Here is a 12185-nt window from a genome sequence, read left to right as displayed (position 1 = left end):
TACCCCATTTTAGCTGCCGGAAAGCTAAGGCAACTTAGTATGTGAGACAGCTGATCCTAAGGTGGGACTTTTGTTTTTAGAAGGGAAATTAAACCTTAAGTGTAGTGAAAATTCATTCAATTAGACAAATATCAATAATACAAACAAGAAAATAAAAACAAGACTGATTTCGTAGGACTGCTGGAGTTTATACCCTGAGAAGCAGGGGATGATGCAAATACAATCTTAAAATGCCAACTAGATCTATACCATGTTTTATTTCTTATGTTTCTGCCCATGAATATATAGTTACATATTTTCTTTTAAATATATAAACATTATAAAAGCATGAAGTTTTAAAAATAATATACATAAAACCATCCAAGTATTTAAGATTTAACATCTCAGGACTATAAAACCTACTACAACATCAAATTAATATTTTTAAAATGATTAGGTCTGTTCCAGCAGGAGAAACACTAAAAAGAGTAATATGTATCTATAATAGTCATTGTTAAAAATAAAAAACTACTGGACACTAATACTTAGGAGCAAATTTAAACCAATGTTGGTTTTAAGTTTGAAGTGCATTTTCCAAGACAGTTGCTCCACTGCTTTTACGTGACTTAGAAAACATTACCAGTAGCTGTTACAGAACTCACCGTAATCATAATATTTGACCAAATTTCATTCCAAAACATAACAATAATAAACAAAGCTATGGATAAAACAGTGCATTAGAAATTATGGTAATTAAAATGAACAATAACCTGAGGAAGTATAAGAAACATTCCACTGAATAAAAACTAGGGCTGTGCATGAAATACATCATGAAAAAGATAGTTTCTGAGAGAGTAACAAGTGCTTTTTGCTTCTTTATAGTTTACTTCAATAAACAAGTATTTGTCTTTCATAAAACTTTGTATGAAAGTAAAAATGCTAAGATAACTAAAGTCAAATTCTACTGGAGAAAGTTAAAGATGCCAAGTGTGCTTATATTACAATAAAAAAACGAAGCCCACTGTGTACCTTTATCATAAACAAATGGAAGTATGCTTGGAAAAAACACTAGAAGGTCACTGTATGCTATGAATACTGAAAAATATTAGACAATGTATGATGGAAATATTCCAGCTCAACCTAGATGAATGCAGAACACAATGAATTCAGCATAGAAATATAACTAAGAGGAAAATCCACCAGTTCTACTTTTAAAAATCTGTTAGGAAAAAAAAAAAGATTGAGTACAATTGTCTCTTTTGCTGAAAAAATTAAGATACACATTTAATTCCTGACTATCAAGGAACAAGGAAAGACCTTTTTCATACAGAATCATTTACCTAAACGACTTTAAGTATATCCTGTAAGATACCAAATTACCGCAACAAAATGCTATATTAAATGGCAGAGATTTACTTGATAATTGAAAACTAAGAAAACAATAGCCTATTTTATAAATTGTTTCACAATCTCTGAAATCTGCATGCAATTTAGTTCTGGATAATCTCATTGCTTGGTACTGCTTACACAAATCACTGGAGTTAGTTTTTCCTACCCTTATATTAAGTTCACAGACTCCATGTTCTGAAAGATTTGTCTACTAAAATGACAAGTTTCATTTTCTGACATCTATATAAAAACGTACAATCAGAACACAAAGATAGGCATACAAAGCTGAAAATAATTCTAAGCTAGCTATAGCAAGAAAAAGCATGGACATTTATCATCTTTATTCATGTAACTGTAATGACTTGGATTAGGCCTTCTGGCTTACTGTTAATGACACTGTATGTCATTCTGACAAAACTGGGCCCAAAATACAAACTACAGTAATAATTATGATATAATATATATACACAACTATGTCCTGCTACATTAACATCCACTTCAAAAACAAATAAAAAACTCAACTCACCTTCAGTCTGTTGGGAAAGTCTTGTTTGCAAATCTATAACAAAAGAGAATTCTACAGCTCAGTGCAGGAACAATGAAGAGCCTCAACTAACAGGGTAAATGTCAGGAAAGCATTAATAAAAGAGGACTATGGTAGCAGGGTTTATCAAAATGAACTTATAGTAAAACCTGGCAGCCAAACCTCCTTCCCCATTCCTCATTGACAAGGCTTTGGGGCCTTTTTCTTTCCTCCTATCCTAGGAAACTTATGCCTCTCTATTCCTATTCCTAGAACTCTTCCACATCTCAAAGGCATTCCACAATACTACTCTTCACATGGGAATAATGGGAAATGGGGAAAGGGAAGCACACCGGTCAGAAAATGCATGAAAACCCTGATCTTGAGAATTCAATTCCAAGTACTTGGGATATCAACTATTTATTGTTCTATCAGTGTCAGTAAGCATTTTAAACTTTAGAAGTTTATGGTGAAAGAGTAAATACTGCAGCAGTACACGTCAAACACTTAATAATCCACCGATTAAGTAGTGAGAGACCCCATTCTAACCATATGTATATATTAAGTTCTTTTAAGTTTTAAGTTGTCATGTCCAGCCCAGAAGGTGGTAGTTTTATTAGGTCTGATTTCCTGGCCTATTCTGGAAATTTAATGAGGCAGGAATGAAATCTAATCAGATTTACTATAATATATGTAGTACAAGAAAAATCTAAACATCTAGTCTGTATTAAAAATAAACAGAATGGTGATTTCTACCAATATATTTTCTCATATAATCATTAAAATTCTACATGAGAAGGCCAATTAAGAGAAAGCTGCCATCAAGTGAAAGCAGCAAGTGTGAAAAGTAAAGAAAATGTCACAGTATCCAAAGGTATCTTGAAGTTTAAAAATTCTAGAAATATACAACATAGAAATTGTTTGAATTCAGTAACCTAATTTTCAGTAACACGTGATGCAACTGCAATATTTTATTATCATTTGGGCTTCTTGTTGAGTATACAAAATGATCATAAAACATGGGCAAAAATGAAAAGGGATCTGCAGCCCACGTCACATGGGGACGTAAGAATACCTGGGTGCTCAAAATTGGCATCCCAGGGAGTTGAAGAAATGTAACTGGTGTATACTGAAGGAACTTGAAGATATGACCATAGGAACACTGTCAATAAACTTTAAATTATAAAACAATTTGTCTTTTTTTCCTTAAAATGGGAAAAAATGTTTAGGTATCAGAAATCCATGCTATCTTAAGTGTATATAAATCAAAATCTCAAAAATGGTTCTTCAGGTCATTTGTAACAAGTTAGGAAACAAAGCATGGGTTTCATAAAGATAAGAACTAACTTATCTTAGAAAAGACCCATTAAACTTCCAGAATAAAGACACGTGGATATAGTGATAGGCCACTCTTGGTTTCAAAAAACAACTTTTAAGAACTTAGGCAACAAGGGCCTCAAATATTGACATCAACACTCAGCAATTTATCTAATTTTAACAAGGAATGTGTAAGGTTTTAATGACAGGAGAAAAATACCCAGTTATGTAAATATTTACCTTAAAATAGAGTGTTGATTATTAATCCAGTAGTAATAGCAATTTACCAGAAATATTAAGAAAACAGAACCAAACTTTAAAATCATCTATCAACACTAAAAAGGGGGAATATAACAAATAGTTAACTAAATGGCTATTTTAAGCAATCCACATGGACATTTAGAATTTTCAGCCTTAATATAAACTACCCAGTAAGTGTGCCCAGGGAAGTATAGTCACATTCTTCATTCATCATAAGAGAAATAATGGCTTAGGGAAATAATAACGTCTAACACTGAAAAACTATAATTAGGCGAAGATATTGTTTATAAACCAAATCAACATATTTGATACAGCAGCCAGGATGTAACAGAAGACTGTTTAGAAATGAATCGTATGTATTTCTATTAAATCCCTAAAGGCACCAGCCTCTAGTGAAATACCTAGAATATGGTAAACACTAGCATTTTTCTAAATTGTTGAAAGAATGACCTGAACAATGGGAAGCAATACACAGATACAGTTTTCAGGTAAAATAGTAACTGTCAAACCAGAGGCTAGGATATATTTCTGAAGTGATGGGTTTCCTTTAGTATCTTCAATTACAGTACGTGACATTCTATGACTACGTGTTCACTGCAAAGAAATTAAATGTGTAATACTTGTTTAAAAAGTCAAAACAAACAAAACAATAATTTAGAGAAACCTGGAGTCATTAAATGATTCATAAATACAGAAATGCATTAATCGTTATAACTGTTCTTCTCATATGAATATACTAACATGATTGTCAGTAATTTTAAAGAACTACCTATCAGATTTCAAAATCTATCACAGTTTGAAAGGAAGCACAAGACCCTAGAAAGTACTCACAAACTTTCGAATATTCACTAAAAAGAGGAAAACACAGAAGCGCCCCCTATAAAGACTAATGCAGATGCAGAAATGATCCTCTCTGTTAATGGCTTTTCAATTGAAAAGGAAATCATCAAGCAACCACACAGAACTTTTTATATATCCAGATGCAGTACCATGATCTTATATTGCCATACTTTCTTGGGTTAGTGTTTCTTGTCATCTAAAGTACAAACTACAAACGGTTCTTCTCAGATATTCTAAAAGCAAGGCTTCAACATCTCAAAATTTAATGCTCTCCTAGCTCATAGATTTGGGTTAATTTCAAGTACCTGAGCCACAAAAGAGAAGAAAACAATGTGATTCATAAACTAAACCCACTGTTACATAATTGTAAGAAACTATCAGTTCTCTCCCTCTTTTCCTCACCTCTCCAGGCACTTCATTCTACAACTCTAAATCTCAAAATACAGTTGACCTTTGAATAAGTTGGGGATTAGGTACACCAACCATCTGAGCAGTTGAAAACCCGTATGTAACTTATAGTAGACCCTCCATATCCTTAGTCCTTCCAAATTCATGGATTTAACGAACCATGAATTGTGTGGTATTTACAACTGAAAAAAAAATCCATGTGTAAGTAAACCCTTGCAGTTCAAACCCATGTTGTTCAAGGATCAACTGCTGTATGTTCTAATTAGGAAAGCAGTTTTCTCTGCACTCTTAATACTGTAATTATTTTAAATAAAGCTTGATTCAAAGGCCTCTGGTAGCTTTCCAAACAAAAACATTACAAAAACCATTTTTCCTTTGAAACAATATAAACTTTTTGGTCTTCAGTAAAAGTGACACATTTAAAAAGATTTAACAACTTACAGGGACTTCCCTGGTGGTCCAATGATAAAAGAATCCGCCTTAGAGTGCAGGGGATGCGGGTTCGATCCCTAGTCAGGGAACTAAGATCCCACATGCCACGTGGCAACTAAGCGCATGCGCCTCAACTACTGAGCTCGCGTGCTGCAACCTACAGAGCCCACACACCCTGACACCTGCGCACCACAACTAGAGAGAAAACCCGCATGCCACAACTAGAGAGGAGCCCATGCGCTGCAACAAAAGATCCCGTATGTCGCAACTAAGACCTGGATGCAGCCAAAAATAATAAAAAAATAAATCAAAACAAAAACAAAAAACAACAGCAATTTCAACTAAAAATTGGTATGCAGGGTTCAAAAATACCCTGACAGTTTATTATGAGTGGATAATTATGTCCTATATCACCACTTCCTTACATGAACTCTTGAAATTTGTAAGTTAAAAGTACTTGATGAATTGAATTCTCAGTAAGTCCTTTTAAATGCAAAAATTTGGCAAATTTTCGAATTAGGTGAAAAAACAATGATTTCAAATAGAAAAGATTCAATTCCTACCTGCCACAGCACCAAATGCCAGAGAGCCACTCATTTGCAAAGCCTGCTGTGCTGCTGGTGGGATCTGCAAGCCTGTACCTGTAAAAGAATAGGTCTTAACGTCCCTGCTTTGTTAAGAGCAGGAATATCCTCATTTTCTGGTTGCGTAATACCAAAGTCACTTCATTAAAACAAATTACAGTGGTCTTTGGTAGCAGGGCAGGTGAGATTATTTCCAGGATCTCCTCGGATATCAAAATCCACAAATGCTCAAGTCCCTCATATAAAGTGGCATGATACAGTCTGCCCTCCGTACTCACAGATGCAGAACTCACAGATATGGGAAGCCAACTGTACAGGCAGGACATAGTATTAGGCACTGCAACTAAATTTACTCTGAAGTATGAGGATATAATTATTATAGAAAGCAAAAGAAATCGTATAACATATGCTGTGGTACTCAAAAAGCACCATCATAAAGTAGATTCTATTATAATTAAGGCAATGAATTTCACCTATGAAACCACATGTGCTGCCCAAGGATAACAGTTAACCCCAAAGTAAGAAAAAATAATTTTCTGTTTATTTGTCTGCATGGTTACCTTTCTCATTACGGTATCAACAAATCATTCACAACACTAGGATAAACTTACCCTCTGCGAGTCTAGCCATTAACTGGAGACGACCAGTTGTTCCCAAGTCAATTCCAGTCCTTTCCAGTTCATCACTGTCCAAAAATGAGCTAGCACTGGAAGCATCAGTACGTTCAGTAACATGACCAACTTTCATTGGCCTTCCTGCTAGCTCAAATCCATTAAGTTGTTCCAAAGCTTTCTTGGCACATTCTGAATCAGAAAACTATACAATTGAGAGGGGGATAAAAAGTCCAGTAATTACTCATATACGCAAGGTAAAGAAACCCTTACTTATTAAAGCTAGTATATTCAATAATTACATATGCAAGGATGATAAAGTAACAAGTTCAAGCTATAAGTAATATAACCTAAATTATCAGACCACCAAAATTTACACATATTAGATTTATTAATGTGGTGGTTTAAATGGCAAGACATTATCAAGTAATGACACCTGTCTTTGGGAATAAAGAATCTCAGTAACAAAATGTGAAAAGTAGTTTTTCAAACATCAAAACCCTTTTTAATATGCTGGAATAAATTAAAATGTTGCATCTTTTCTCTCATAAAAGTACACTATTCAGGAAAATTAAAAGTTCAACTCAGGTTTTTAATACAAAACTTAATTTTTAATACAAAATTCTGGGTCATTGTTTTATTGCCATTTAACTAAGTATTAGTCTTAATTTCAGGATGCAGACACAATAAAACTTTAATTCACACAATCTGGTTTTAACATAATGGAAGAATGGGCTATATTCTAATTCCACGGCTTCATCTTTCATCAGAATGTTGAATTGTTTAAAAATAATTTTTTTCCATTATTGAGATGGGAACAATTACAGATAGTAGTTACAAAATATAAAAACATTTACACACACAACAGAACCATGTAGATTTACATAATCTTGCTTTAAAAAAAATATTTATTTAGTTGACTACACCAAGCCTTAGTTGTGGTAGGCGGGATCTTCGTTGCCACATGCAGGAGCTTCGTTGTGGTATGCGAGCTCTTAGTTGTGGCATGTGGGATCTAGTTCCCTGACCAGGGATCGAACCCTGGGGCCCCTGCATTTGGAGCTCGGAGTCTTAGCCACTGGACCACCAGGAAAGTCCCTACATAATCTAGCTTTGCATACAGATCAGTAAGTCATAGGAAATAGTTCATACTTGATTTATGTTAAAAAATTAAAACGCTTTGCCAAATGTCTTCATTGTTTACATGACGTTTAGTAGTGTTCTAGTGAAAATCTGGCCAGTGAGCAAATATTCAAGCACTAAATCTAGCACGTAGAACACTAAATACTTTAGATAATAATAGAATGAAATATTTGTAAGTTGCATGTAAAATCCCTTGAACACCTTTTTTTTTGGGAGGGGGGAGATCATGCTAATGTTACTAGTAACAAAATAGCACGTTGGTGTTTTATAACTTTTTCCTTTTCACCAACACACACTGAGGTAGATAAAATCCCACTGAACAGTGGAACATATTCTTATCACTACAGAATAGGTTTCAATTTTATTTAAATTTGGTTATGACACAATTGTAATTTCTTGATAAAATCTGGGATCTCTGTATTTTAAAAATTTTGTGTGTACAATAGCAGCAGTGGTGACAACTATCTGTATTTTAAACTAAAAATGTGTTTCCAGCACTTTCCAAGGTTAAAAAATAATTCGAAAAACTGTTCTCATGTAACTGGATTGCATCATGAACATTAATATATAAAGAGTTTATTTTTAAAAGGGCACCTCCATTCACAATTATTCCAAGCTGCCACGTCATACCCTATTCAGGCACTGGGCTTCAATGGTCAGCTACAAACACTTTTAATAAGGCAATCCTGGTCATGGTTGTCCGACGTGTCCATATAAAAAGTAAGAGAATTTCCAAGAGACCTTTATGCAACTAACATCTTGTGTCACAAAAGAGTCAGACTGAAGAAATCCTAAAGGAGTGAATGACTTCAATTACATGAAGAGTTGGCTAAGCAAATTGACCATAAACAGAATGATAGCAAACTGCTTTAAGTTTCACATTTGGTGGACACCTTTAGCTACTAAGAATTGGCTACTAACAGCAAAATAAGTTAAACCACTTGAAAATATTAACCTTACCTCCTTCCCCACTATCAATAACCAATAAAGCTTTACACTACGCTACTCAAAATCAAAACCTTTTAAGTCATAATGTTAATCATGGTCAATTGCTTACCGTAATAAATCCGTACCCCTTGGATCGACCTGTTTCACTATCCATCATGAGCTGGATACTTTCAATCTAAAAATGAAAACCACAATTATTATTTATATAAGTGAAAAAGGGGGGGGCAAAAATATTTTACCCCTTGAAACACGATTTTAAAATGGCTCCCCCTTAAACATAACAGAAAACATATCACAATCCCTCATGCCCAAAAAATCTTCTTTCTAGAGGCCGAGGAACTTCCTAAACAGGAAGTTATGCACTGGGGAGTCTTTTGCATCAAAAACCACTAAAAATCTGAAATCCTTCGCAGAATACAATGTTAAAAACGAAATCAACCTTTTTTCTTCCCCTTTGCTAAAATACACCAAATGTTAATTATCAATTATGCCAGACACAATAAATTGCCGGAAATGTTGGAATAACTAAAAATAACAATTGGATGTGGTTGATGGTTGCACAACACTATGAATATGCTACAAAGCAATGAGTGTTCACCTTAAATGAGGGAACTGTATTTACTACATCACAATATCCCAACAAACTCGGCCATACAAAGGAAGCATGAAAAATTAAAATACAGCACCCACATATTATATTTCATGTTCTGGTTGTTTCAGGAACGTATTCATTCTGTAATGACTGACCAACTCATACAATTATGATTTGTGCACCATTAATATGTGTATATTTCCAATAAATATAAAGCACCCACAAAATTAAACACCCCAACTTTATCATTATTGACACATAAAACAGTTTAACAAAGGGGTTGAGTGGGGTAGTGAAAGAAAACAACGAAATGTATATCCAAGGGCCATAAAGATTAAGTAGTGGACAAGGTACGACAGGAACCAAGATTTTTATTCATGGCCACTCAATGAATTTTTTAAACCAGAGCACAGCCTACTAGTAACATTTATTCTAACCATCTCCTCTAAAATGATGAGAACTAGACTTACCCTGGTGATTCTTTTGGAAAAAATGCATAAAAATATCAAATTACTATGTTGTGTACCAGAAACTGTTAGTGTTGCAATTCAACTGTACTTCAAAAACAGACTCATGGAAAAAAAGATCAGATTTGTGGCTACCAGAGGGGTGAGGGGTGGGGGGTGGGGGGTAGAGGGCAGAGGGAAGAGTTAGATGAAAGTAGTCTAAAGATACAAACTTCCAGTTATAAGATAAATCAGTACTAGAAATGTAATGTATTATTAACACTGCTGTATACCATAAATTAAGACTCAAGAGTAAATCCTAAACATTCTCGTCACAAGGAAAAAAAATTTGTTACCTATTTCTTTAATGTTGCATCTGTATGAGATGACAGATGTTCACTAAACCTACTGTAATAATTTCATGATGTATGTAAGTTAACTCACTATGTTGTACACCTTAAGCTTAGACAGTGCTGTGTCAATTTTATCTCAATAAAAAAAGAAAAAAAATGAGGACTAAATGGGCATAAACAGTCTAATTCCTTACACATTAAGTACAGAGAAGCTTATATACCCCTAAATTTTCAGTAAGAAAAACTATCCCAAGAAACAAACCAAGAAAAAAAAAATCTCTTGCTCCAATGCACAGTACATTTTATCATTCAGGTTGATGTGAAGCTAATACCATGCATTTCACTGTAGCATTACAAATGTTGATCGATTCTGTCTTCAAATGCTATCTTCAGGGAAACTATCTTGATCTAAGTGGTCTCAAAAACTTTATAGAACCACTCCAATCCTAACATTAATCTCTTAGAAACATGACAAAGCAAATAAATTATTGTGCAGTTACACTTGTTTCAAGATTTAGGATCCACTGAAAAACTTGGGACTTACCCTTCCAAAAGGCTCAAAGATCCCCCGAAGCATATCTTCAGTTATGTTAAAGTGTAACGAGCCCACATAGAGCCTCATAGGTCCAGCACTTCCCTTTTGTAGATTGTTTGCCATTGCTGCAGCTCTGTTTTTTTCTGCCTACAAATTAGTTAAGACAACACATAAGGCACATCACACACATCCATTTAGAATGAATAAATACCATTTTCAGCAGAGTAGTAAATCCCACTCATACCTTAGCTTTGCTTAATGACAACCGACATCAAACTATGCTAAGTGTTAAGTCATACATAAAAGAATATTGGGGGACTTCCCTGGTGGCGCAGTGGTTAAGAATACGCCTGCCAATGCAGGGGACACGGGTTTGAGCCCTGGTCCAGGAAGATCCCACGTGCCACAGAGCAGCTAAGCCCATGAGCCACAACTACTGAACCTGCGCTCTAGAGCCCGTGACCCACAACTGCTGAAGCCCACGTGCCTAGAGCCTGTGCTCCACAACAAGAGAAGCCACCACAATGAGAAGCCCACGCACCACAACGAAGACCCAATGCAGTCAAAAAAATAAAAATAAATTAAGATACATATGTATTTAAAAAAAGAATATTGTACGATTCCACTTACATGTGACTAATGGCACTGAACAGTACACTTAAAATGGTTACAATGCCAAATTCTTAAACAAAAATTTTAGATTTTACTATGACATTTTACCACAATAAAAAAATTTTAGATTAAGTTTTAAGAGCATATACAAAACTCATATAAAGCAACTATGCAAGGTATTTCATATATAAAATGTGATCAATCAAAACTACATTACTATCCCTGGTGGCACAGTGGTTGAGAACCCGCCTGCCAATGCAGGTGACACGGGTTTGAGCCCCGGTCTGGCAGGATGCCACATGCCGCGGAGCAACTAAGCCCGTGCACCACAACTACTGAGCCTGGGCTCTAGAGCCTGAGAGCCATAACTACTGAGCCCATGTGCCACAACTACTGAAGCTGGAGCACCTAGAGCCCATGCTCTGCAACAAGAGAACCCACCGCAATGAGAAGCCTGCGCACCACAACCAAGAGTAGCCTCCGCTCATCGCACTAGAGAAAGCCCGCACACAGCAACGAAGACCCAATGCAGCCAAAAATAAATAATAAAAATTTTTTAAAAATTAAAAAAAACCCTACATTATGCCAATCTAAAGCAGCATCCTGGTAACAGATATGCCAAATGTGGAAATATAAGATTATCTCCTGGAAGTGTTAAATACACTCATTATTCATGTGCTCTCAATATCACTGTTACTCGATGTACAGTACACCAACTGGCTGTCCACCGTAAAAGGACTTAGGTCAATATAAATCAAACCAAGTAAACCATTCAGTTCAGCAGTCATTTTTTCCCATACCAAGTACTTCTCAAAGGAAATAGTTCTCAATTTATATTCTAACACAAACTCCTTTATTTTAACAAACTGGGGCATAATAAGAGATTAAAGTTAAATGAATTCACAATCTCATTTATCAATGTGATTCTTCTGAGCCCTTTGCCAGGCCAAGGTACACACTATTAGGTTTGCCCTCCATCACGGGAAATGAATTGAGCAATGATTCTCCCCAGCCTGCTTCCTAACAAATATTTTCTTATTGTGACATATAATCAAATGATAAATACCCAATATTACATACTGCTAAAACACTATGTAGGACCTACCATCATCTTTTAGAGATAGAAGGTAGTAATCTGACCACAGTTACAGCTTAACAGTGAAACTGGAATTTCACTTAAGATCTGGTTACAAATTTTGTGCCTAACTATAA

The 12185-nt window shown here is 35.1% G+C and overlaps 1 protein-coding gene across 5 annotated transcripts in view; it reads right to left on the bottom strand.

The window, feature by feature from the left end:
* The window catches only part of RBM39 (RNA binding motif protein 39), a 29544-nt gene that overhangs the window by 2435 nt on the left and 14924 nt on the right, over positions 1 to 12185 (bottom strand). For 4 of the 5 annotated variants that reach the window (XM_036827085.1, XM_036827089.1, XM_036827090.1 and 1 more), the window contains 5 exons: positions 10371 to 10508; positions 8545 to 8610; positions 6345 to 6549; positions 5713 to 5790; positions 1895 to 1945 (listed from right to left, as the gene is read on the bottom strand). In XM_036827085.1, the coding sequence (XP_036682980.1) occupies positions 1895 to 1945; positions 5713 to 5790; positions 6345 to 6549; positions 8545 to 8610; positions 10371 to 10508 (538 nt within the window). The remainder of the gene's footprint in view (positions 1 to 1894; positions 1946 to 5712; positions 5791 to 6344; positions 6550 to 8544; positions 8611 to 10370; positions 10509 to 12185) is intronic. The other variant, XM_036827088.1, reaches the window with a different exon arrangement.

Source organism: Balaenoptera musculus, chromosome 15 (genome assembly GCF_009873245.2).
Source record: "Balaenoptera musculus isolate JJ_BM4_2016_0621 chromosome 15, mBalMus1.pri.v3, whole genome shotgun sequence".
In the NCBI taxonomy this organism is placed as follows: domain Eukaryota; kingdom Metazoa; phylum Chordata; class Mammalia; order Artiodactyla; family Balaenopteridae; genus Balaenoptera; species Balaenoptera musculus.
Note: the sequence above shows the minus strand (reverse complement) of the source record. Positions and strands in the feature narration are given on the sequence as shown.